Source organism: Hirsutella rhossiliensis (genome assembly GCF_020360975.1).
Source record: "Hirsutella rhossiliensis strain HR02 chromosome Unknown scaffold00003, whole genome shotgun sequence".
Lineage (NCBI taxonomy): Eukaryota > Fungi > Ascomycota > Sordariomycetes > Hypocreales > Ophiocordycipitaceae > Hirsutella > Hirsutella rhossiliensis.
In genome coordinates this window covers 1609439-1634799 of record NW_025408669.1, presented here as the reverse complement: position 1 = coordinate 1634799, position 25361 = coordinate 1609439, and the positions used below count along the sequence as shown (strand labels likewise).

Here is a 25361-nt window from a genome sequence, read left to right as displayed (position 1 = left end):
GCTCCTCCCACTGTCCTCGAGATGGCGCGGTATCCGCGATGTGGTGCTTCACGCGTGTGGAGGGCTTGTACATATCTACCAAGTATGAGGGTGCCCGGTGGTTGGACCGTATCTGGTCGTCGAGGCATCTCTCTCTTGTTTTCCCCCTTTTGCCCACCCCTTTTCTTCTACGACCCTCAAGACGGGAACGGGGGTTCTCCAGACGCAAGCGATGAAAGCTTGGGAGGTATTCAACGGGGGGCACCACGTACCGAGTAGGCATGTTGGGCCGCATGTCCTTGGTGGCCTTGCCGTCCCTCTTCCCCTTTTGTTGCGTGTATACTGTATGTATCTCTCCTTCATCTGTCACTTTGTCTCGAGAAAGAGACAGACATGTATGCGGAGGATAAGCAAGCGTCCAGCACAGGCAGGGTCCTGCAGCCCGTAGTCTGGGCCCTCTGGGGAGCGGGAGATGTGCCCACATGCATACTGTACGTATACGCAGTCCTCCGTACGTACAGTACACACATACACGCCTTTCGTATGTGTACGCAAAGCTCGCCAAGCTCGCCGGCCAGGAAGAAGCTTGCTGCGGGCCGTGGTTCTGAGCCGGCGGAGCTTGATCGATGGCTCGCAAGCACAACCTCACGCAATGTCCCGTGGCCGGTGGACGAACGATGCCCAGCGCCGCCGCCCCTCCCCCGAGCCTGGGCTGCGCTGCAGGTAGGGGGGAAGGGCAGGGTGGATTAGATGACTCGCGGGACTGGACGCCCGGGGGGGGGGGGTTGGTTCGAGGGAGTAGTAGGAGGCCGACGAGGAGTGGCGAATGGCTTGCCGTTCGTGGCGGTCCGGCGCGCTTTGATCGCTTTTTCGTTCCGACGTGTTCGTAATCTCACTTTTTGGCGTGCTGGGTGGCGCCTCGTGGCAGCGAAGCGAATCACAGGGGAGGGGGCCGATGAATGCTCCAGGGCGTGCTTTGGCGAATCTCATTTATGCGGGCCTCGTCATTTTTCTATTCAAACATCGTCGTCGTCGTCAATTCATGGCGTAGCGAGCCTCTAGAAACCTATCCTTACCCTGACCCCCCCCCCCTTTTCCATAGAGACATCGGGGGAAGGGGGGGGTTTACATACCGTCGCGCCGTCACTGGATCATGGCCGCACCCCGTCGTCCGACTCCGAGTCTCCCTCGTCCTCGGCGTCGATGAGGGCCATTTGCACAAAGTGCCGCACCCACGCCGCCGCCGCCGCATCGAGCCCGAACGCGTCGTCCCACGCCGCCGCCGCCGCCGGGGGGGCTTGCTGCTGCTGCTGCTGTTCCACGCCGCCGCCGCGTCCTCGCCTGCCCCGCGCGCCCCTGGCTGCTGCTGCTGCTGCTGCTCTGGCGCCGCCGCCGCGTCCTTGCCCGCGCCCACGAGCGTCCATTGCTCTCGGGGGTGCGCCTCGCTGAGGCCGTGGGTTCTGGCCGCGACCCCTGGCGCCGGCGGCAGGACCTGGTGCTCTTCCCCTGTTTCCTCCCCTGCCCGCTCCCCTGCCGCCTGGATGGTGGTGATGATGGGCGGGTTCAGGGGGGTGCCCGGCCCGGCCGCCACGTCGGCCTCCTCCACGGGGTTGCTGGTTGTCCAGGAGGCGGAGGACCAGGGGCGCTTCCCGGGCCACGGCGACGGGCTCGCCAGCGCGACCGACCGGTAGCCTCTGTCGCTGTTGCTGCTGCTGCTCTTGCTGCTGCGCGTCCTCGTCTTCACTCTCCGACTCGCTGTCACCCGACTCTTCGTCCAGGTCAAAGAGCGCATCCACCGCGCCGTCATCAGCCTGCAGGTCCAAGCCGCCGCCGCCGTGGAAGCCGAGGCCGACGTCGTCGCCGTCGCCGCCCTCGAGCTCCCACAGGCGCATGTAGCACGAGGTGACCTTGCCGTCGGCCTGCTGGTTGTAGTGCTGGTAGGGGTTCGCTGGGTCGAGCCACGCCGAGCACAGGTAGCAAAAGTGTGTATCGCACCGCGAGCATATCATGTGGTTGCACCCGTGCGTCTTCTGCGCCGGGGCGCTGCACGTCGGGCAGGGGCTGGTGTGCAGCTGCAGGTACTCGAGCGACGCCTTTTCCTCCTCGGTGAGCTCGTCCTTGTTGCGCCGCGGGGCGCAGCGCACAAACTCGCCGTGCCACGTCTGGAGGCAGCGCGCGCAAAAGGCGAAGCCGCAGTCCTCGCACACGCACAAGAGGTCGGCCGGGTTGAACTTGGCGGCCTTGACCTGCTCCTTTTTCCTGCTCGTCTCCACCGCTCTGCCCTCATCCGCAGCCTCCTCGTCGGGTTCGTCTCCTTCATCTCCATCCGCCCCCTGCTCGGACTCGCCGTCTGATGTCTCGGCGAACTCGAGGCCCTCGGGCTTCCTGTGCTTCTTGGAGCGCGCGGCCCCGTTGCACCACTGCCGCGGGCAGTAGATGGTGTCCTTGTCTGACTCGAGCTCCGTCTTGTACTTGAGCGTGACGTAACGCTTGACCACGTCCCCGGAGAGCCCAATCTGCAGCAGCTCGCTGGGGCTGATGAAGGTCTTTGGCTTGCGGCCCTGGCGCGACGGGCCGCTGTTGGAGGCGAGAGCCGCAGCGGCGCGCTCCTTGGCGCAGTTTGGCGTCAGGCACCGCACCGAGGATATGTTGCCCTGATCGATGGCATCGCCATAAAAGTCCCGCAGACACCCAAGGCAGAAGATGTGTCCGCAGTCGACCATCTGGTGGCATGAAGGTCCCTTTTTCGGGTCTGGCGAGGCGGGCCAGTTAGCCCGAGAGCGACGGAACTGAGGGTAGTGGCGCGGCAGCCCGTCGAAGCCCGGCATGACTCACCGAGGCATACGCCGCATTCAAAGGATCCCTTTTCAAACGCCGCTCTCTTGGCTTTGATGTCGTAGTCGAGCACGGCCAGCTTGTGCGCCGGGTTGACCTCGAGCGTGCCCTCGGGTGAGACGACACCAAAGACGTCATCGGCGGTTCTCTGGACGTGGTCAATGTAGGCGTAGGCGACGAGGTCGCGTCCGGCCTCCCGCCAGAGCCGGGCCCCTTGATCCTCGAGGCTGGCCAGAGTGTCGCGCGAAAGCCACTGGGGAGTGGTGGAAATGGTGGCCTGTAGCGGGTGCGTCTCCGGGTAGCCGTCTGGGAGAGTGACGCGTAGCGAGAGGGAGGGCAAGTGCGATACGAGGAGCGAGTCGACAGGGTCTGGCGGTGCCGAGCCCGACGCGCCCGAGACCTCGTGCTGAGATGGCGAAGCCGCAGGGAACAGGACCGTCACGGGCTGCGCGGGGCGGACGGGCAGCTCGAGCTCAAAGGTGAATCTGGAAGGCGCCGAGTCGCCATGCTCCGGTCCGTCGGCGTCGAGCGGGTGCCGTATCTCGGGCCAGATGGCCATGAGGGTCTCGAGCTCGACGGCGCGCGCGTCATCGTCATCCGGAGCGGAGTCCATGTCTTGCGTTCGCCTGGCGCAGAAGCCGCTGGGGCTGTCTCATGTTTAGAAGCACAGTAACGAAGTTGAAGCAGCAGCAAGGCAGACCATGAGATGGAGTGAGTGGCGCGGTCACGGTAAGTTTGGGTTGGTGGTTGTGTGGCAAAGGCTCAGCTTGAGGTTGTGAGAGCGATTTTAGTGGGGTGGTTTTCTAAGGCTTAGGCGGCTGGCTTCCAGGTGCCGGCTCCCCAGGTGTGATGGGTGCCTGGGGCAAATGCTGAACACGGCGGTCTTGCTTTGCCTCGTGCTATGGCAGCAGGCGATGAAAAAGGAAAGGCGTGGTTCTATACGAACAAGAAGCATATTCACCCGAGTTTCGGCCTCGGTTTGTGGCTTTGAGAGGAGTCACCGGCCGACTCGTCAGACTCACGACGGCATGACTCCTATTCGGAATTGGTGGCTCTTGCTCACACGCCCCGAACGGGCTATTCTGCGTTCTACGGCGCTGACTTGAAGAGCATTCACACGAGACTCCCTGCCTGAATGCCAAACCTTGCTGTGGCTGTGGGCGTACCCTGAACACCTGAACCCAGGACATCTCCTCCAACGCCATGCTATTTTGACTCCAATCCAATGACCAGCCAAATGGGAAGAAAGGGGAAACCAACACCGGCATGCTTCTCCTCGTGGATATTTCAACCCCTCTCCGCTTTCGAGCCTACCGCCATACGCCGGCGGTCCTCATCACCTCGTCAAACTCGTCCATGGCCACGCCTCTCGCAACGCCAGCCCCGCCGTTTGCCTCGAGAATCATGTCCTTGAGCATCTCCTCGTCGACACTCTCTTTGAGCACGGCGGCCACGCGACGGAGGTGCGCGAGCGAAATGGGGCCCTCGGCGCCATTGGTGAAGAGCCGAAAGGCCTCGTCCACTTGCGCCCGGTGCGAGGCGGCATCGCCGTCGCTGCGCGCGTGGAACTTGAGCGCGCAGATGGCGAAGAAGGGCTCGTAGGTGGCGTATCCGTCCGACGACGGGTCGAGGATGGAGACAAAGTCGGAGAGCTCCGAGGGCGACGACGGCGGGATCCCGAGGGCTCTGTCTCTGATTAGCGTCCCACTTCCAAAGTGAGAGCTCGAGGTTCAGGGCGGGTTGCACCCACATGAGGGCCGACTTGACGTCGTCGATGGGCATGACGCCCTTCTTCTCGCCGTCCATGGGCTCGGAAAAGAGGCTCCAGGCCTCTTCAATTTCACCCTCCTCCTGCGCCGAGACATTGTGCTCCTTGGCGAGCTTGGACTGCCGCGCTTTCGGTGCGCCGCCACCGGCCGGTTTGCGCTTCGGGGGCTATTACTCGACGGTCAGCCTGGTTCTGCTTTTGACTGCGTCGGTGCGGGGAGTGGAGCGGAGCGCGTACGCACCATGAGCGCAACAGCTGCCAGACCGATGCGCGCGCGCTGCGACAAAGAGAGCGGGAGAGAGAGGATCGAGATGTTCATGGGAAAGAATGGATCTGGTGATTGATGTCACCTCGTGTGGGTTGCGAGGTGCGTCTCGGAAGAGCAAGATGCTCCCTCGTCATTGGATGGATAAAGAGCCGGAGCTCGTGTACGGTGCCAAGGTACAAACAAAGCGCACTGTATGCCTCTGGCCGACGCTTGTAATTAATTAATATAGCGCGCACTTCACTGGGACAAACCCACAGTCATTGAGGCACAAAGGGTCCCTCGTTTGAACAGAATACGAATTATGATAGACAGCACCTGACGGCCGTGAGTGTATCGATTTCGCTGTATGCAGGCATGCCCAGCCGAGTGATCGCTAGCCAATGCTGCCGCAATTACTACTGTGCTCGCACTGGGTTCAAGCTTCGAGCGCTTCAACTTCTTCGCGTTCCCCACGCAACAGCGCCATCCACAAACGCAAGGCTTGAGCCGGGACCTCTGGTTTCATCATCTCGCTTTCTTCTGATCCGGCTACTTCTCCACCTGCAAGTTCTCCATGGCCACCTTGCTGGACCCCCAACGCGTGGCCCAGCTCATGCTCTCTTGGCTCAACCTCGACCTCGTCTCCTGCACCGAGCTCCAGACTCTGTGGGCAGGTTACGGCCACATTTGCGCCATCGAGGCACGGCCGACCACACCACCAGACACAATACAAGCCGGCACCTCAGCCTCTTCTCCGCTCCGCCTTGTCCTCAAGCTCATCTGCCCCCCGTCGGTCCGGCCTGGCGACGAGGGACACCTGCGCAAGATGCTCAGCTACGAGGTCGAGCAATACTTGTATGACGAGTTGGCGCCCCATCTCAGGAACGACGTTGCCGTCGCGCGCTGTCTGGCCTCGACGCGGTCCTCGCGCGACAGAGCTGTTGCCGACGGCATTCAGGACCTCACGGCTACCCTCTTGACCGACTTACGACCTCAATTCCCCGTCGCCGGCCACAAGAGGTGCTTTCTCACTCCGCGCCAGGTGAAAGCTGCTCTTGAGTGGCTGAGCCGCTTCCATAGCAGCTCCTGGGGCTGGCTGCCGCGAGACCTCGACCAATTTGTCCTGCCGCCGCTCGAGGAGGCGAGGCGGCGGCAACTCGGCCGTCGTGCCCAAGGTAAGGGCTTGTGGCTCAACGGAGGGTACACGTATCTCGCCACCCGGCGCAAGGAATACGCTGCTCTTGCCGCCGACGACGAGTCGGAATGGTCCGTCGCCTTTTGTCGTCCTGCCCCGGGCTTGTTATCGTCCGTGGCCGAGTTGGCCGCCGACTTTCTCACCCCCAGCGGCCGGCCGTTTGAAACATGCATCCATGGGGACGTCAAGTCTGAGAATCTTTTCTCCACTGACTCGGGTGACCGCGTCGCCTTTTTTGACTTCCAGTACGCCGGGGTTGGCTTGGGCGTCTGCGATCTTGCCAAGCTTTTGACCTGCTCTGTTCCCCTCGACATGCTTACCGACGTGCATGTCATCCCGGCCGAGCTGCCGATGGGTCAGGGCGAGAAGGTCTTGCTAGATCAGTACCGGGCTCTCCTCCTAGACCCTCAACCGGGAAAGACGACGCCGGACTATGGCTGGGATGAGTTTTCTCGCCACTGGGAGACGGCCCTCGTCGACTGGTGTCGGTTCCAGGCGTCCTGGGGATTCTGGGGAAATACGGACTGGCTTCAGGCTCGAGTCAGATGCATCCTCAGGGACCAGGGTTGGCGCGATTGGCTTGAGCGGCAGGCGAAGGGCACTGCCGACGGCGCGGCGTGATACTGCCTAGGGATGTTGCGTCTCTCTCAGTCCACCAGTCCTGTGTGACTCTCGGTTGAGGTGCCGTCTGCTGCTTCTCTCCTGGCCACGTACAGTTTTCTGTCGCCAATTCGCAAAAGCAGCACCCATGCATCGAGCTTAGCTGTAAGTACGACGCACCCGAAGACGAGTTATCTGAGTTTCCGAAATATGGGCGCAACCTTTTTGAGTAGTAGGATCGACAGCTTGAGCGATAATGTCGGTGCAACCTCTTTCCGATGTTGCAGGGGTCTTGATGCTTGGAGCCGAGGCGGCCCCCAACCAACATTTGGCAGAGGGGGTCGCTCGCGGCGACTAGAGTCCCGAGGCGAGGCGAATAACCTCGGCGTCTTCGTCCTGTCCTGTCGTTCCTCTCTCGCAGACCGAATCGAGGCAGCAATCAGCGCGAACTCTCCCTTTTCTATCTTCGCCTGCCCTGTGTTGTCCTTCCTCCTCGGCAACCGACGCTTGACGGCTCAATGAGCGGCGCCAAGCAGTTCAAAGTTGCCATCGTGGGCGGGGGTATCGGCGGCCTCACGCTGGCAGTCGGGCTGCTCCGACGCGGCGTCCAGGTCCAGGTCTACGAGGCGGCGGCGGCCCTGGGTGAGACGGGGCTGGGTCTATCCATCGGCCCGGCGGCGCAACGAATCTTGCCGCTCATCGACGCCCGGATCCGCGAGGCCTTCGACTCACTCGTAACGACGCACGCCGACAGCCCCGGTTTCGAGCGTTTCCGCCAAACGTGGTTCGAGTTCGTCTGGGCCTCGGGCACCCGGGCCGGCGAGGTGCTCCTGGATCTTGAGTCCCCGCCAACGGGCCAGACAACGCTACGTCGCACCGACCTACTTGACGCTCTCATCAGTCTCCTGCCGCCCGAATCGGTCCGCCTGGGAAAGCGCCTGCGCACTGTCGAAGAGACGCCCGGTGCCGGTCCCCGCTTGTTGTTCCAGGACGGCTCCTCGGTCACGGCAGACATCGTCGTCGGCTGCGACGGCATACACTCCTGCGTCAGGCCGGCGGTGCTGCCGCATGACGAGGCGCTGCGCTGCCGCCCGCGCTACAGCGGCATGTACGCCTACCGGGCTGTCCTCGACATGCAGACGGCTATCCGGGCCGTGGGGGAGCGTCGCGCCCGAGTTGCAACTCTGTACATCGGCAAGGGCGCCTATGCTCTCACCTATCCCGTCATGCGGGCCCAGAAGGTCAATACCGGCCTCTACACGTACGGCAAAACCTGGAAGGACGACGACGCCTGGATCCGTCCTGTCAGCAGGGCCGTCATGGAGCGTGACTTTGCCCACATGGGGCCTCTCGTCAACGCCCTGATCAAGGTCCGTGACGCTTCTTTTTTGACCTCCTCCGCGCTCCCCTCTCTGTGCATTCCTCTATCCTTGTCATGGTTATGCTCCTTCGCCGCGACCCATACCGGTCTGTGGTGGCGTGGTCGATCGAATCTAATCGCTTCCCGTGTCACTCCGCAGTACATGCCCGACACGTCGCAATGGGCCATCTTCGAGCTCGACCACGTCTCCACTGTCTGCAAGTCCCGGGTGGCCATCATGGGAGACGCCGCGCACGCCTCGACTCCGCATCAGGGTGTCGGGGCCGGCCAGGCCATCGAGGACGCGCACGTCCTGACCGAGCTCCTGTCGGACCCGTCCGTCACGACCCCGGCCCACGCCGAGGCCGCCCTGCGCGCCTACGATGCAGTGCGTCTGCCACGAGCCCAGCGCGCCGCGTCGACCAGCAAAGAAAACGCGGAGCTGCTGTGCCTGTGCCGCGAGGGCGTGGGCGACGACGGCGCCAAGCTCACTCAGGAATGGCGACAGCGGTTTCGCTGGCTGTGGGACATTGACGTGCAGCAGCAGGTGCAAGATGCGCGCGGCGTGATGCTTGAAATACTTGCGGCTGCGGACTTTGACGGCTTGCCTTGTGGCGAGGCCCCTCGCGCTATTTGACTACTTTCATGGAAAGGCGTAGGCGTGATTTCATTCCGTCTTTCACTCCCCCGTCTGAAAACCACTTTGTCCACAGCGTGTGACCTGTGTGAGCCCGCTCCACCCTGGCCAGCCCTTGGCACTCGCTGGTGGCACCCGTCTCTTGTGGTTCCTCCTTGTCGCCTGGATCGGGCGAGAGAGTGCGAATCCCGTACAGGCTGGGGGTTCAGATATGTGTTTTTCTGTCCAACGTCAAGACACAGTGTCGAGACGGCTTCAGCTGTCGCTTGTGCATGGGTCTTTTTTGCTTGTGGGTACTGGAGGCAGAAAGCGCCATCATTTTTGGTGTACAAGGAACGGGTTTGCACGGCAGACAGCAGGGCCCCCGTCGCCACATCCGCGGCGCATCTGCTTGTCTCTCGAGAACCGTGGAAAGTTCTACCGGGGGTCGGGTATCAGCGAGGTGAAGCTGCCTAAGTGGTACCAGTACATGGCGGAGAAGTGACGACGTCCCGCCCAGACGGTTGTGAGCATGCGTTTTATTCGCTCGTGGAAGGGCGACGAGTAGGCGCCGATGGGCGACATGCTGCGCAGCCAGCGCGCCCTCACGGCCTCATCCTCGAGCTCGAGACAGGCGATGATGAGGGGCAGGTCGACGCACCGCGGGACCTTGCCCGTGGCCCGGACGGTCAGGTCGAGCTGAGTGAGGATGGTGGAGGAAAGCGCGCGGGCGGATTCAAGTTGGGATCCGAACGGATGCCGCAGCCGGTGAAGAATGAGCATGGCCGCGGCGCGCATGGTCTGGGCTTGGCAGACCATGTGGGCGACCTCGGCGGCGGAGAAGCGCGCGGCGAGCCCTTTGGGCATGGGGGGCCGCCAAGCGTGAATGGCCAGCTCGAGGGCGTCGAGGGCCTCGGCCACGTCACAGGCCGGGGCACCGGGGGCGCTGCCGTGCAGCATGGCGCTGCTCAGCTCGCAGATGTCGTGCAGGTGAGGGAGCAGGGTTGCGAGGGGGCCGACGTGACGATCGACGTAGTCTGTGCCCGGGGGCAACTCGAGTCGCAGGGTCGGCAGCTTCGTCAGGAGCAGGCACTCGGCGATGTCGGTCAAGACAAGGCAGTATATGAAGCCATAGTCGGCCGGGTCGGGGCAGGGCTTCGACTTGTAGATGGGCTTGACGAGGCTGAGGGTTTGGTTGCAGATGGTGCGGGCGTCGGTGGCGCCGAGTTTCGTGGCGAAGCTGAGGATGGTGAGGCCCAGGACGAGGCACACGGAGACGTCGTGGGCGTCGCGGACCTGGAAGGAGCGCAGGGTGGAGAGGGCCGACGAGGCGCGCTTAAAGCTGTCGTTGAGCTGACGACCGTCGGGCAGCAAGCTGGGCTCGTGGCTCCACAACAGGCCGAAGGCCAGGTAGGAGTCCTGGAGGGCGGGCTTGCAGGAAAGGAGACGGGAGACAAGGAGTTTGCGGTGCGACTCGCAGAAGCTGGGGCCGACGACGAACTGCTCGAGAAAATCGTCACGGAAGAGGATGCGGTCCAGCAGGCGCAGGTCAAGGCCCGACAGGTCGCCATTGACGCTGACATTGCGGACCAGCGGGGCCCTGGTCTGGGCGACGGTGGCGAGGCGGTCCGTGGGCGAGGCGCTGCTGGAACTCCGGTGCGAGTAGAGAGCCACGGGTGACGGTATTGATGGTGGTTGGCCGGCGCGGCCGTTGGACGACTTCTTGTTGGACAGAGGGCCGGCGCCGGCTCGGAGACGCAGGGAATCTCGGGACGGGCGGCCGGGCTTCCGCAGGGGGCGGACGCGCTGGCAGAGGTGGCCGAGGCGGGAGCAGCGTTCGCAGTGGAAGGAGCCTGGCGTCCAGCGGCAGCGTTCCTTGAGGGCGTGGCATCGGTCACAGGACCATGGCCGTTGGGATTGGTGGACCATGGCTGTCTCGGCGGCTCATGAGGCTGCTGATGCGTTGAATTGGCTCTGTAGCTGGCCGGCTTTCCGCAGTTGCAAGGCTTTCCGCGCGGTTGCAAGGGACAGGGAAGGGGGAAGACGGCAAGTCGGAGAAGAAATGAAGACAGAGCCCTTGTGATGAATGGCATTGGCCGATATAAGAGGGCGGGGAGGATGTAACCGACGGCCATAACGACGGCTGTTTGAAACTCAGGCGACTGTTGGTATCAGCAAGCGGCCGGGGTAACGACTCTTGCCGTCGCACCAGCAGACTAGGCCAGCATTGTCGCCATTGTACTTTCCCCCAACTTTCGGGGTGTGATATGAATTGGATGAGTTGGTCAACTGCCGCCGAGGGATTGCGGGTAACAGGGAGTCTAGAGTTTGGCTTTGGATCCAGGTCTGGGCTGTTGCAACTGGCATCTCATGATGCTTGTGCGTGTACCCAGGTAGAGTCGTACACATTCGGTTCTTTTGACTTTGAGCTTATCCAGCATGATGAGCGTGAGAGCCGTAATGAGAAATTCATGCCGGGACAAAGGGGGCCGCGCGGTAAAATGTATGCTGGTGGTGGACTTGTCTGTCGCGGGAGGCCGATTGCCAACTTAGTCGATACAGTAACTTACAGTATCGACTCCGGCCGGGGTCGGCCAAAGTCCGGGCCGCTTTCCGGAGCCCATGTAACTATACGGTGGAAGGTATTACGGAGTAGCTGTTCGGTGAGATGTCGAGAATCCACGGGAAGGCACGCAGGCGGAACTCTAGTCGAGGCAGGCAGGATGCCTCTGCTTCCCTCTGCTTCCCTCTGCTCCCTCCCACCGTTTGACTCGTTCCCCGCGCTTCAAGCATCACCTACCAAGTTGCCCTCCAGTGGGCGGCCGGCCTCGCTCTCAAGGCCCACCCCGCACTGGCCCCAAATAGGCCCTATAAAGCACGCATTTGCCCCACGGCTGTGCCCCTCCTGTAGCTCGCTTCCTGCATCACCCCATCGTCCATCCCCCTCGTCCATCCCCATCGTTGCCCAGAATCCAATCGACGACGCCTCGACACTCGCACAAGCCATGGCTCGCCAACAGTCAGTGGCCCTGGCTGCAACGGCGTCTCGTCCTCTTCTGCTGACGCCCCAATGGCTAGGTCTGTTCTCATGCTCGGCGCGGGCTTCGTCACTCGCCCCACGCTCGACATTCTCACCGCAGCCGGCATCCCCGTCACCGTCGGTAAGTTGCGAGACGCCTCCTTTCAAAGCCTTGGCGGCAACAGAGACGTGCTCATGTATGTCCCCACGCCTAGCTTGCCGAACCCTCGAGTCCGCCAAGAAGCTGTCGGCCGGCGTCCAAAACACCACGGCCATCTCCCTCGACGTCTCCGACGACAAGGCTCTCGACGCACAGGTGGCCAAGCACGACCTCGTCATCAGCCTCATCCCCTATACCTTCCACGCCACCGTCATCAAGTCGGCCATTCGCAACAAGAAGAATGTCGTCACCACCAGCTACGTCTCCCCGGCCATGATGGAGCTCGACCAGCAGTGCAAGGACGCCGGCATCACCGTCATGAATGAGATTGGCCTCGATCCGGGCATTGATCATCTCTGTAAGAATCAATGCTGCATGTGAAACGAGCATACGATACTGACCCTTTCAGACGCTGTCAAGACCATCGACGAGGTGCACCAGGCCGGCGGCAAGATCCTGTCCTTTCTCTCATACTGCGGCGGTTTGCCCGCCCCCGAGGCCTCCGACAACCCGCTGGGCTACAAATTCTCCTGGTCCTCTCGCGGCGTCTTGCTGGCCCTGAGAAACGCCGCCAAGATCTACCAGGGCGGCAGCATTGTCGACATTGCCTCCAAGGATCTCATGGACACGGCCAAGCCCTACTTCATCTACCCGGGCTATGCCTTTGTTGCCTACCCCAACCGCGACTCCACACCCTACAAGGAGCGCTACAGTATCCCCGAGGCCCAGACCATTGTCCGGGGCACGCTGCGATACCAGGGCTTCCCGCAGTTCATCCGCGTCCTCGTCGAGACTGGCTTCCTCGAAGACGTGCCCCAAGACATCCTGAGCACTTCCGTCTCGTGGAAGGAGGCTACCAAGGCCATTGTCGGCGCCCCATCATCGAGTCCCCACGACCTGGAAGCCGCCATTGTCGCCCGGTCGACCTTTGACTCGCCCGAGGACAAGGAGCGGATCCTCAGCGGCCTGCGATGGATCGGCATCTTTTCAGACGACAAGATTACGCCCCGCGGCAATCCGCTCGACACGCTCTGCGCCACGCTGGAGCAGAAGATGCAGTTTGAGAAGGACGAGCGGGACATGGTCCTGCTGCAGCACAAGTTCGAGATTGAGCACAAGGACGGATCGCGCGAGACGCGCACGTCGACGCTCGTCGAGTACGGCGACCCCAAGGGCTACTCGGCAATGGCCAAGCTCGTCGGCGTGCCCTGCGCCGTGGCCGTCCAGCGGGTCCTGAACGGAACACTGTCCGAGAAGGGCGTCCTGGCTCCCATGACGACCGAGATCAACGCGCCCATCATGAAGGAGCTGAAGGAAAAGTACGGCATCGAGCTCATTGAGAAGACGGTGCTGTGAGGCAAGGGAACCACGAGCAGACACAAGGCCCGTGATGGGAAGTGATGGGAAAAAGGAGGCTGGCTAGGTGCGAAGCTGCGCCTTTCAAGAACCACGAGGGAAAAGCATTGCATGGCGGAGATTGTCCATGTATAGAGCACGGATCTCCAATATACCCCTATAGAGTCAACTGTATAAATGGCGGACGATGCTATGCCAATTCCTATTCGGCCAGTTTTTATTGCTTGCGGATCCGCGAACCAATCAAGACCTTTTGTGGCGTGGCGAGGCCCAGTTAGTTGGTGGTTGATACGTGACTAAGCCGCTCCGTCTCAACAAAGCAACGATTGAGTCTCCGGACTAACCCGCCGCCGAGAGCGACGGCCCACAAACGGCTCATTTCTCCCCAAGACGCCCACCCGCAATCTCTGCTCGTCGCTTCCTTCTTCTCTCCTTCATCCTCTCCAACATGCACACATCCGGGCGAGCAACGCGGCCACGGCAGCAGCAGCAGCACGGCGCCGCGTCCTCGAGGCCCTGAAGTCAGGTTCCCCTCCGCTCCTATCTGGCTGGCGTCGACGGCTTTTCTTTTCCTGCCGGCTTTGCTGGCGCCGGGCCCTGTTGCTTGCTCCCCCGAGATGATGAGTCTCTTCGCTCTCAGCTCAGGATTTCTTTGCTGCTCGCCGGCGCGGAGGGATGGGATGTGATGGGATGGGACTTGGTGACCATCCCCATCCGCCCTCCGTCTGTCTCTCGCGCGACTACACCCCGTCGGGCCCGGGAAAGAGGCGGTGGGTGGAAGGGAAGAGATGGATATCGCACCGCTTCAAATTATGCTAGAGCTTGCCGCCTCCTCAAAAACCCCCAGGGCGCGCAAGTGTGGACAATGAAGCAAGAGGGAAACCCCAGAGCTGCGGCCCGTTTCGCGGGCCGTGGCTTTTCCAGCCGGGCTGCATGCCGGCGCCGTCCCGTCACGGGGGCGCCTAGCGGTCCATGGAGACATGATGATTACGTGTGGTAGCGATGTCAATGCAGAGTGGTGTTTTTATTCCCCCCCTGCTCTTCTCTCTTTTCTCTGCCCCCCTCTCTCATGTGCTGCTGCGGCGTGAGGTGAGCCCGGGGAGTGGCGCAACCAGCTCCTCCGTCGTGGGGCAAAGGGAGGAGACCTGTCCGTCTACATGTTTGCCTCGGGGGGCCTGCGGCGGAGCGGCAGGTCAACGACGAACGGCACGCTTGCTGCCCCTGTTGTCCTCACTTGAAGTTGTTCTTCATCTCGCGTAGCTTGCCCATGACGTCGACGGGGTCCGTGGCGCCCGTGGCCCTTTGAATCTCGGGGTCCTACACACCCGTCAGTCACGCCACAGTCCAGCCGAACAAGGTCAAAACCCACGTCGACCCTCATGAAGAGGTTGTGCTTCTATTCTCCGCGTCAGCATTTCCTCCATCCCACCACGCACGGCTGCCCCCCCGGACTCCCAAGGACGGACGGACCTTTTCGTCGCCAATGGTGAACTTGCCCGTCGTCTCGACGTTGTTGGCCGCAAAGTCGTGCAGCTTCTTGACGGCCTCGCTCTGCTGCACCGACAAGGCGAACTTGACGTTGGACTTGGTGTACTCGTGTCCCGGCTGACACAGATGCTCGCCGTCAGCCCTGGCTCCGTGGACGCGACGCCCCGGTGTGGACGTGGCTTACGTAGACGACGGTGTCGTCCGGCAGGGCGCCGAGCCGTTTGTTGAGCGCCTCGTGCATCTCTGCCGCCGAGCCCTCGAAGAACTTGCCACAGCCTATGCACGTGTACACACGCACGCCGACCATTAGCCATCCAGTCCAAAACAGACCACACGCCAAGGCCCGGAAAAAACACCCGCTGCCCCCAAACAATGGCATGCGCACAGCCTTGAATAAGAGCAGGGGCGAAGAAGACAACAACGTACCGCTGACAAAGAGCGTGTCGCCCGTAAACACGGCCCGGCCCGTCTCGTCCTCCATGAAGAAGCAGATGCTGTCCTGCGTGTGGCACGGCGTGTGCACGCCCCTGACGGCGATGCTGCCCAGCTTGAACGTCTCCCCGTGCGAGGGCGTCCTGGTCACGCCCTCGCAGTCCTTGCCGCCGATGATGTCCAGGCCAGGGGTGCCCAGCTCCGCCAGCTACGACGAAGCCATGACGGGATAAAAATCAGCCATCTACCTCCTCAATGAAGACTTCCGATGCCGGGCGGCCCTTGGCTTACCAGCTTCTTGTTCCCGCCAGCGTGATCCCAGTGACTGCCATCCCGCCCGTCAGGAACCTCGTCACCCCGCAGCTCAGAAGGGGCCAAGCACTGACTGATGCGTATTGACAATGGCCGTCAGCTTAATCCTGCCCGCCTGGATAGCCTCCTTCAAGACGGGCGCAACCCTGCCGATACCCAGCCCCCATCATCAGCGCAACGGTTCCACAGCCTCGGCCGGCGCGGGCGTGCGTACTCAGGCGGGTTTGCCGGATCAATGATGACGGCATCCTTGGACTTGTCGTCGACCACCAGGTAGGCGTAGTTGTTGCTACTCCCGGTCCCTTCAGGTGGCAACACACGGACGCGTCAGAGGCAGAGCGGCATGGGCGTGGCACGGCAACGTGGTTGGGAGAGACACCTACACATGGGAATCGACTGGATATGCATGGTGCGGGGGGCAGCGAGCTTCTGACGGGCATTCTTTTCAGCGTCGACTCGACAATACGAGCCGCTGCGAAACAACTCACAGCTGCGGTCAAGATGCCGAGTTTCTGCTTCAGGAACGGCCTGCGCGGGATGAATCGATTCATAGGCGCAGAGTCAAGGGCACGAGGAATGGTCGTCGGCAAAGCTTCTTCAACCCCGGCCGGGTAAAGCCGCCTCGGACTTGTGACGTTATTCCCGCCGGCACGTGATGCCTTAGTAATGAGCCAACTACGACAGGCGGGGAGATGACGGCATACAGACATGCATTAATTACGGCACACATCTACGCATATAAGATCCACCGAGCGTTCCAACCAGTCTCAAGGCTCGTCAACATCTGCGTATTCAGCAGGGTATCAAGTAAAACAGAGTGAACAACACGGAGACGGGAAGTGAAGAAACTTCTACACGACGCCGATAGGCTTGGGCTTCCACGGCCCCTCGTAGAGAGACCAACCTGAGTCGGGCTCCGAACCTTGATCGGGTTCGGCGTGAGGCTCGGGCTCGGATTGCGGCTGGGGCTCGGGTTTCTGCGGCTCGTCGGCGGCAACCGCCGTCGCCTGTGACTGGCCCGGGGCACTTTCCCGGCCAGCAGGCGTGCCACCGGCGTCCTTTCGTGCCATGGTGACCTCCTTGGACAGCTTGAGGCACTTCAGAAAGACCTGGTTTCCGGGCAGCGTCTCCTGCAGCTCGGCAATAGTCGCCAGCACCAGGGCGGCGTCCCAGTGCCCCAGCTCCTTGAGCGTCTTGCCCCGGCGCGCGTCGTCATCGTCGCCTTCCAGATACCTGAGGATGGCTCCACGGCACGGGTGGGCGCGGGGCGTGGCCTCGTCGGCGAGGTTCTTCCAGTAGTAGTTCCATATCCAGGCCAGGGCCTTGTTGGCCATGGAACGCAGCTTGGCGCGGGACGGCAGCTGCTCGTGGGTTGACTGGTGCCTCAGCTCGACAAAGGTGGCGGGCAGGCCAATCTTCTTGGCGACGGCGTACATGCTCTGCTTACGCTGTTTGTCCTGGTGACCATCCAGCAGGCCCGTCACAAATCTGTCGTGGCCCATGGTCAGTCATAAGAAGGCAGGACGGCGCTGTTTGTGCACAGCCCCCCCTCGCGTCGTGCGTGTGTGGCAGAGGCGACGAGTGGGGGAATCGTGAACAGCCAAGTAGGCAGGCCAGGGTGGTGGGGGACAGGGAGGGGCAAGCATCGGGAGGCATTGGCCGGTGCTGAAACAGCGTGCGGGCGTCGACGTGCTGGCTTCTGCTCACCTACTAAAGGCGGCCGCATAGGTGGCTCGGACGGCGTAGGTCGACCATGCATTGTGGTTGCCGGCGTCGTCGTCGCTGAGGAGGGCGGCAGTGAGCAGGGCAGTCGACTCCACCATGTGCGGACAGTGCTGGCGAGTCATCCACATGGACACGCGCGCCACCGCCCGCTGCCGGCGCTCTCGTTGCTGCTGGCGGCGGCGTGTCTCGGTCACAGGCTCAGTCGCAGGCTCAGTCGCAGGCTCAGTCGCATCAGGCCCGTCGTCGTCGCCGTCGTCGGACAGGCGGTCGTGGTAAAACTGGCGTCTCACGAGCATCATCTCGCCGTGGTCGCGCCAGCAGTTGAAGACGTAGCGGACCATGATGGCTCGACCATGCAGGTGGCGGCGGCGATGATGCGGCGGCTCGGCGACGTCGGGGGAGGGAGGGAGGGAGTGCGTGCGCTGGTTGGCAGTGAGTGGTGCTGCCTAGCAGTTGTGCCCAGCAGTTGCGCCTAGCAGTTGTGCCTCGCAGTGGTGCCTAGCTGGCGTAGTCCTTCTCGTGCGGTCGCAGGTCGATATGGGTCAGGCGGCGGGCGGGGGGGGCGGCAGAGGAAGCCGGGAATGGGCAAAGACAAAACAAACGAGGGAGCATCTGCCCGGGCAGAAGGAAAACCCGACGAGGACAAGAAGGGGTGAGGTTGTGGCACGGCGTGGCTGGTGGGGGGACCCCCCCTTCTTCTTCCCCCCTTCTTCCCTCCTTCTTCCCCCCTTTTTCTTCCAGTAGGCTCGTTAGTTGTCATGCCGGAAAGACAGCCCCGTGCACACGCAAGCTCCGTACAGTCACAGTACATACATGCGCATGGCGCCGTTTGGCAGAGTGACGCCGACGTGCAAGCCCCCAGACGGGTCGGCCGCGCAATCCCTAAAACGTAATGTACATATGAGCATGTTTGCTGCTTCATTACGGAGTATACGAGGGAGCCGTCGCACTCCCAAACCGTGCTGCCCTGCTGCAGCAGTCTCGGTGGTGGTGGAGCGCAGGGCCTGCCTGACTAAAGACAGTCAGTACTGCAACTTACGAGCCCGCCTCTGTGCCGGGCCCGGCATGCACTGTCGCAGCATTGTGTCCGTCCAATGTGGAGCGTACGAAATCTCCATGTGCAATGCTCCAATGCATGTCGAGGAATGCGACAATGGAACTGGCGGGGTGCCAGCACTTTCCACTTTCGCTTGCTTTCTTTTCCTGCTCTTGACTCTTTCTTCTTTCATTCCCAGTTGGGACTCTTACTCGGAGGACGCCAATGAGGGCCAACGGGTGCCTAGGCTGTCACGATGCCTCGTGAGTCAACAAATCCTCACGCCCCCCCTCACCTTCATCCCTCCCACCCCTCCCCCCTTTTCTTGCGGATCCGTCCCTCCCACCTCCATACCCCAAAGCACGCGTGCACGGGCCCGCCAACGGGGACACATGTCTGACAGGGATCCCGGTGGGGCTCCTACTTCTTGCTTGGCTTTTGCCTCTTCCTCCCCACTCCCATCCTCCTCTTTTTTTAGCTCCCTTTTTCTGCTTCTTTTTCTTCTCCGTTTCTCTCGCTCTCGGCATACTTTGGCCCTAGTGCGCCCCATGCCGACTCCACCCTTCCGTACCGAGTATGCCCGGCACCATCACACGTCTCGCAATGAACTAAGAGAAAACTTGCTTCGCATCGTATCGCCCAAGTCCTAGCCTTTCCCGTGGCGTATCCCGATCCGAGAGTCGGCACCCCCCCCCCTTTCCTTCCCTCCCTTCCCCACTCCCAATATCAAGGTCAATAAAGACGCAAGGTCTAGGGGAATCCGCGTCTCCTCACCGACAGGAGCCTCAACCAGACACGCATCCACCCTGATTGGACCTATTGACGTAGACGTACTGGGTGGATATCGTCATCCGTCGGCACAAGCCTCCAACTCATCGCCTACGGGGAGTGGGGGGACGGGTTCCTCTCATCGACTACTGCCGAGCCCAGTCCCTTCGCCTCACGCTTGCGGTGCGAAGCAGCCTTTGACTCAACATACACTGGTGTATTCTCTGTGGCTGAAAGCTCTGCGCTGGCCTAATCTTAACTGCCCCTCCTCATACTCTACCGGGTATCCATCCCATCCGAGGCTCATCCGCCTCTGCCGCCGCCTTGACCTATGTCCCAAACCCCGCCGTTTCTTCCTGCCAGAGTCTCCATGACCGTCATGGCAGCCGATATAAGTGTACAGTTTCAGAGTAGTCAGTCGCCCGCTAGTCGTCATCATTGCCAAAGTCGACACACGAGCAAAGTTGCCTAATCGTCGTTGCTCTGCGTCTCTTCCGTATCATCATCGTCGTCGTCTTCCTCCCCGTCGTCCGACTTAGGCGGCTCCCATGTCTCTTCCAGCTTCAGGCCCTTTCCTCGCGGCTCATGCGGCCGGAATGAGGATCCCAGCAAGGACGAGACAGTCGAGCGGTAGTTGTTCAGCTGCGGATCCTCCTCGAGTTTGTCTGGCGCATCGTACAAGCCCATCCCGACGAGTATCTCCCCCTCCTCCTCTGCCTTGTCCAGAGCCTCGTAGGCTAAATTCCCTTCGGACACGGCTGGCTGCGAGTGCTGCATCTGAGGAAACGTCTCTGGCGTAGGGGGCGACGTGTTGTCGTATCGTTGCATGATAAAGGCCTCCCAGTCCGCGGCGCCGCCTACCGCCATCCTCTGGTCCATGGCGCCGCCCAGGGCATGGAACTGATCTGGCATGGACCGGCCATCCATGGAAGACGGGTAGAAGGGGGTCGCTCTCTGCGAAAAGTCCCACGCATCGGCTTGCACGTTCGTGCTGTCGTCGTAGCCGGGAAACAGCGGTAAAGGGGAAAAGGTGGAGCAAGGCGATGTGTCGTTCGAGTACGAGGCCATGGCAGGGGAGAAGTGAGGTTGGTGGGTAGAGTGCTGGTCCCGAGCGTCGATATATGTGTTGGAGGCCGGCAGGGGATAGCTGGTGTGGTGTTGACGCAGCGACTGCGCCTGGTGCATGTAGGAGGTGGGATGCCAGCTGAGGGGACGAGCCGTCTGCTTGGTTGGCATGGCCACGTCGTTGCCATGAGTGACACCAAAGTAGTCCATGACTTGGCGTTGCCGATATGGCGTCGAACAATCAACCATCATGGTCCGCCTCCGGTTCGCCGACGTCGAGGATCTGGGACTGTTGTTTGCGCTGCTGGGCTTGTTGACCCGCATGGCCGAGCCTGACCGCTGCTGCCCGATTGTGCTCCGGGACGATCTCCTTGCGGGTTGTGAAATGGCCATCTGGGTAGATGGATGATCGAAAAAGGCGTCATGAGGATGAGACATGGGGAGAATGTCGGGAGCGAGCCCCCCATACGCGGGGTACATCATGGTGGTTGACGAGGAGATATCTTGCACAAGAATGGGTTGGAGATGATGGGCCAAGGAACAAGGTGTTGGAGGTGTGTAGGTCGACGAGGACCAAACGAGTTGATATATAGACAGTCGTCGAGGCCGAGGTGTCGAGGGGTGGAGAGGTCGGCTAGGTTATAAGCATCTCGAGACAAAGAAGGCCGGTCAAGGGGGTGGGTTCTGAGGGATCGAGGAGAAACAAACTCCATTCGCAGCTTCGAAGGATAAATCAAGCCAGCTCAGTAGTCTGAGCGAGATCCAAATCACCACCATGGATCTGGGTGTGGGCCGGCAAGAGACAGGATAATAAATGACATGACATGGTCGGTTTTGGCGCTGGTGATGAACCAAACGTGCGGGTTGCATTGCTGTAAGCCAAAGCGATCGCCGCATCAAGGGGGTACGTATCCTCGTCTGCAGTCCATACCTACCTGCCGAGCATGGATTGCCTCCACAGCAGCGCTCGCCTGCATGGAGGTTAGCCGTGGTGCTCTGCTGGGGTAGCAGCCAGATGGGCGCTGGCTGGGACGCTCGGGGGGGGGGAGAAAGGGGGTGGTATTTGCCTGTGGCAGCCCGGGAAAAGGAACGGGGGTGTGTAGGACGACAAAGCGGTGCGTCATACAAACGCACGTCCACGGCCTGTACTGTACTGTGGTGAGTGAGCTGCACAGGATGGGGCTCGGCAAGGGTGTCTCATCGGACGGATTCCAGTCTGGAAAGGCTAAAGAAGGGGTGGCCATCTCCAGGGGGGAACGGCCGAGCCGAGAGACAATAGCGCGCCGGAGTGGGATAGACAAGTCAGTCCACGATTGTTGTCCGCTCTGGACTCGAGCCGCCTACACACGTACTGTGTACACATGTACTGTACTGTACCCAGACGGGCAGAGTCGCTTCACGAGTGCGCCACCGGCCATGGAGCTCGATGCATCCTTGGACCATGGATATATCGGGGTTTCCAATGGCGAGAAGCTCGTTGTCTAGACGCTTGGCTGGTTGGCCGGGAGGAGCACCCTGTTTAATTTTTTTATAAAAAAATCGGGGAAAGGAGGGGGCAGGGTGGTGGTCGTTGTCCCGGCGTGTGTTTGTTATGCTCATACGCATTTTCGAGGCCGGTGGTAGGTAGGTAGTCTTGCCGATAGTGGCTGCGGTCAGTCAAGTCATGTGGTGCCATGTACTCGGCACAGTCAGCACAGAGTAGGTAGTCCTGATGAGGACATCGGGCATCCTGTTGGTGCCGCCCTCGAAACCAAGGCGGGCTCTCTCGCGACATTTGGGGGTTGGCTGGCTGGGCAGGGGCATGTCCCTTTGGCCGTACAAAGGAGGTACAAGGGAGCAGGCTCCAAACAGACGTGCATCGTCAAGGAGCCGGCCGACAACCCAGACGCTGGAGTGCTGCCTGCATGCAAAAAAAGCAGCCGCAACAGCCAACATGTCAATCCTTGCCGCCCAAAGTGCATGCAGCGCCGCCCCGTTTGGAAGGGATGAAGAAGGATCCATTCTTTCATGGCACCCCGGGCGAACAGGCCAGTCTCAGGCCGTCGGAGGGGGCGTAGGCGGACTAAAGGGAGGGTCGGGAGGCCTTGTTGGGCTCGGGTGAGGGACCCCTTGGCCGGGAATGACCCACTGCAGGGGGTGGTGGGAAGAGCGGATGGGTGGGAGAAGAGGGCGGGCGTCTCGCGACTTCAAACATGGACGACTCCTGATTAGCCGCGAGGACGGACGCACTGCACGGGTGTACTCTGTATCCAGTGCGTATCCATACCAAGGACAGTAGACGCGCGGAGATTGTGCCACATGCCTGATGTGAGTGAGTCCTTGGGCGAGGGACAGTGCCGAGGGACAGTGCCACAGCAGCCACATGTACAGTGCCGAGACTCGGGCAGACTGCGAGCCAGTCAGCTGTGCTCGCACAGTGCACCGCGCATTGCGCAGGCGGGAGAAGGGGGCAGACGCCGTCGTTAATTCGACGCCAGGGCGTGGTGGAGCAGACCGAGTGCCAAGCCAGCCAACCCTCCTCTCGGACAACGGGGAAACGAGCCGCGGAATCAACGCAGCATCAACGCAGCGCCGGCCAACAGCGAGAGCCCAGAGTGTGTTGCTCGTCGTGGAAAGGCCTGCACCACTCTGCGCTGTAAGAGGAAAGGCGGCGGGACAGAGCACGTCGCCCGCTCCGTCGTCGCCTCCGTCGTCGCCTCCCTCGCCGGCTGTCTTGTCTCCCGTCCCTCTGCACGCGAGCCTATGGCTCCAAGGCCGAGGCACGCCAGTGCATGGCTCAGTCAACTGACAACAGCGGTGGGTACCTATGGATCTCAACCCTCAAATGCTTCGTTCTGCCGAGATTTGTCTTGCCCAGGTTTTTTCACTCTCAATATCTGCCAGCATGGGGCCGGCTTGTTCTGCCAATGGCGCCCCGGCACGGAGTAGGCCGTGCCTCGTCGGCTGCGAAAAGGTCGGTGCATGCATGGAAACACCTTCCACTTCCTTGTATCCGTACCCTGTGGGTTGATGCATGTGTTTTACTCGCAGCGCTACCGACGGGGGCCGCAGGGTCTGCAGAGATGATGCCTCAATCAAGGTGGGGGACGAGAGGGTCGGCCTAGAAACAGGGGGCAAATACTAAGCAGGTGTTACAACTTACAGCAGGAGCGCGCGCGGGCTGAGTGGACTGCTGGCAGAAAAAGGAACCCATCACCGGCCGGCAGGTACCTTGCCCCTCCTTCCTGCAAGACAGCCTGCCTCCATGCCTGCCAGAAAAAATAACCCGAAGCAACCTCAGCTGCTCAGCTCAGGTCCCTCCCCCTAGGCCGGTACTCGGTATTTGACAATGGAGCCCGACGCACCGAGCACTGTACGGGGGCAAAGGAAAGCCAAGCCCCAAAGTCGCTTCATTTCAGCTACTGTACTCCGTACTTGCCCAGGTAACTTACGGATACAAGCACCTGTCCATCTCCGCGCAGCTCACTGTGCCAAACTCAAGCCGCCAAGTCTCTGTCCACCTCGCACGGCTTTTCGAATGCATGTCGCTTGCGGTCTTCACAGTCGCCACGCCCCAGACGCGCTTGGACGTTGGCCAAGACTGCGGAGGCGAAGCAGCCAGCTCCTCCCACCGCAAAATAGCACAGTACAATAGTGCCTATCCCTCACTCCTCAGGCACCGGCTGCAAGGTACACCTCCCTATGGCGACCTGCACTGTCCAGGCCGGGGGCAGAGCTGAGGCTTCCCCCGTATCCGAGCACCCGCCCCTTTGCCAAAGCCATCCGGACAACGAGGCATGCTCGGCCGTTTCCTCGATGAAGCACTCCGTTGCAGGGCTCCCCTCTACGCTTAGCTCATGTGCCAAAGCGCCATGATCCCTTGCCCCCTTGCAAGTCCCGCCCGACTGTAGGTATTCGGACCAAGAGTCCCGTCCGTCCTCAAGGAGGGCACCCACAATATCAACCGGAGCCTTTTCGTTGATGCTCCGTCCTCGAGCCATCCATATGAGCCATGTACAGTACATTATAGACTCTTTGCACCTTGGTCCACGGCGACTGATAAAGCTGGCCACTATACTCGATAGGATGCTCTACTGCATCAGCAAAGTCCAGACTGGGTGGCTCGCAAGTGCTAGCTCAATGAGCCCTCGCTCTTGGTAGGAGGTATGCAGATCTGCTTTGCACCTACATTGCCCCTAGGAGCGCGCGTCATGATGGGCCGGCCGGCTGCAAGCTGGACATGCATGCCTCCTTGGTAGTCTAACTTATTAAACTCGAGGCCTGCCGTTGAAGACGCGTGCTATAGGCGTGTATGTACAGTGCACTCCCACCCGGGCTTTAGGATGCCAGCAGCCACGCAGTGCATTTTGGGCGTAGCCCCCAGAGGCACGGGCACGCACGTCGCCGTCTCGCAATGCCCCCAGCCTACTATTACAGAGTTAGTTACTGTTGGGTCAATCACGCGCAAGGCTTGACTTGTGTACCAAGTGGCCCGGCTAGGCAGGTTACCTACGAACACAGCAGGTTCGCCACTGGGTGGGTTGTTGGGGCCAGGCCGACGGGGATGATGTGTGCCTCCCTCCATCACCCATGCCGGGCGCGAGGGCTAGAGCACTTGGAGCACCAAGGGCAGTACCGCCGACAACCCGTGTCCATGCTCTCGGCGCTGGCTTTCCCACACGTCGTCGCGACACTGGCTGGCGTCACTGTGGAGCAGCCCGTTGGACCTGTGGCCTCCCAAAGGCGCGGCTATCAACAGGCACAAGGTTGGCCCCGGCCGTCAGCACCACCAACGCCAGCAAGGAAACCGGTGGTTGGCGACTCGCAAGGGCGGATTGGCGCTTGCCGTTCTCGTACGTACGTAAAGGCCCCCTCCCCTCAGCGACGAGCCAGGCCCACGACTCCGAGAGTCCCCGTCACCGATATTTGGCCTGCCGTGCCGTGTCGTCGTACGATATCATGGGGGACAACTGCCATGGAACCCGTCGCGGGGCGCAGCATTCATGTACTGTACTGTACACGCATACAATACATGTCGAGCGCTGCTCCTGACGCGACATTACAGCATGTACGGATACGGGGCTTAACAAGCCATCCACGTTTCCATGTACAGTATTATAGTACAGTACGGATATAGTACAGTACAGCACTGCGGTGCACCGGAGTAGAGAGACGGAAAGCTTGGGACCAGACCCACCGCCGGCCAACCATGGACAGCGGTGCGTTGGCGGCAGTAGACTGCGGATGGAAGGCATGGGCTCATTACTAGGTATCTAGATACCTAAGGTACCTGGGCAGGTACCTAGTAATACGAGTGAGTACCTACCGTAGGTAGGTAGGTAGGTAGTGCTCACAGTACGTCGGTATGTACTGCATTAGCACTGACTGTAGGTTTTGTAAGTGGCTGCAACTGGCACCGAG

At 61.2% G+C, this 25361-nt stretch overlaps 8 protein-coding genes across 8 annotated transcripts; 3 read left to right on the top strand and 5 right to left on the bottom strand.

Moving 5' to 3' along the window:
- Positions 1-1130: 1130 nt before the first annotated feature.
- On the bottom strand, positions 1131-4901 carry HRG_03032 (IBR domain, a half RING-finger domain-containing protein; the record flags this gene model as incomplete). Its single annotated transcript, XM_044861503.1, has 7 exons — positions 1131-1320; positions 1384-1516; positions 1571-2731; positions 2815-3461; positions 4129-4500; positions 4565-4749; positions 4824-4901. The coding sequence occupies 7 exons, from the start codon at positions 4899-4901 to the stop codon at positions 1131-1133; spliced, it is 2766 nt and encodes a 921-aa protein (XP_044722529.1).
- A 502-nt stretch (positions 4902-5403) lies between these two features.
- HRG_03031 (phosphotransferase enzyme family domain-containing protein) lies at positions 5404-6645 on the top strand (the record flags this gene model as incomplete). The annotated part of the gene is made up of 1 exon (XM_044861502.1): positions 5404-6645. The coding sequence occupies one exon, from the start codon at positions 5404-5406 to the stop codon at positions 6643-6645; it is 1242 nt and encodes a 413-aa protein (XP_044722528.1).
- A 497-nt stretch (positions 6646-7142) lies between these two features.
- HRG_03030 (FAD binding domain-containing protein) lies at positions 7143-8621 on the top strand (the record flags this gene model as incomplete). The annotated part of the gene is made up of 2 exons (XM_044861501.1): positions 7143-7994; positions 8145-8621. The coding sequence occupies 2 exons, from the start codon at positions 7143-7145 to the stop codon at positions 8619-8621; spliced, it is 1329 nt and encodes a 442-aa protein (XP_044722527.1).
- Positions 8622-9038: 417 nt separating this feature from the next.
- On the bottom strand, positions 9039-10529 carry HRG_03029 (fungal specific transcription factor domain-containing protein; the record flags this gene model as incomplete). Its single annotated transcript, XM_044861500.1, has 1 exon — positions 9039-10529. The coding sequence occupies one exon, from the start codon at positions 10527-10529 to the stop codon at positions 9039-9041; it is 1491 nt and encodes a 496-aa protein (XP_044722526.1).
- Positions 10530-11605: 1076 nt separating this feature from the next.
- On the top strand, positions 11606-13135 carry HRG_03028 (saccharopine dehydrogenase NADP binding domain-containing protein; the record flags this gene model as incomplete). The annotated part of the gene is made up of 4 exons (XM_044861499.1): positions 11606-11619; positions 11679-11761; positions 11835-12137; positions 12189-13135. The coding sequence occupies 4 exons, from the start codon at positions 11606-11608 to the stop codon at positions 13133-13135; spliced, it is 1347 nt and encodes a 448-aa protein (XP_044722525.1).
- Positions 13136-14365: 1230 nt separating this feature from the next.
- Positions 14366-15918, bottom strand: HRG_03027 (metallo-beta-lactamase superfamily domain-containing protein; the record flags this gene model as incomplete). The annotated part of the gene is made up of 10 exons (XM_044861498.1): positions 14366-14452; positions 14505-14531; positions 14606-14740; positions 14808-14899; positions 15050-15263; positions 15347-15380; positions 15442-15513; positions 15582-15669; positions 15751-15793; positions 15856-15918. The coding sequence occupies 10 exons, from the start codon at positions 15916-15918 to the stop codon at positions 14366-14368; spliced, it is 855 nt and encodes a 284-aa protein (XP_044722524.1).
- A 300-nt stretch (positions 15919-16218) lies between these two features.
- Positions 16219-17433, bottom strand: HRG_03026 (las1-like domain-containing protein; the record flags this gene model as incomplete). Its single annotated transcript, XM_044861497.1, has 3 exons — positions 16219-16855; positions 17075-17262; positions 17323-17433. 3 exons carry the CDS (start codon positions 17431-17433, stop codon positions 16219-16221), a joined length of 936 nt encoding a protein of 311 aa, XP_044722523.1.
- Positions 17434-19364: 1931 nt separating this feature from the next.
- HRG_03025 (uncharacterized protein) lies at positions 19365-20444 on the bottom strand (the record flags this gene model as incomplete). Its single annotated transcript, XM_044861496.1, has 1 exon — positions 19365-20444. One exon carries the CDS (start codon positions 20442-20444, stop codon positions 19365-19367), a length of 1080 nt encoding a protein of 359 aa, XP_044722522.1.
- Positions 20445-25361: the final 4917 nt, after the last annotated feature.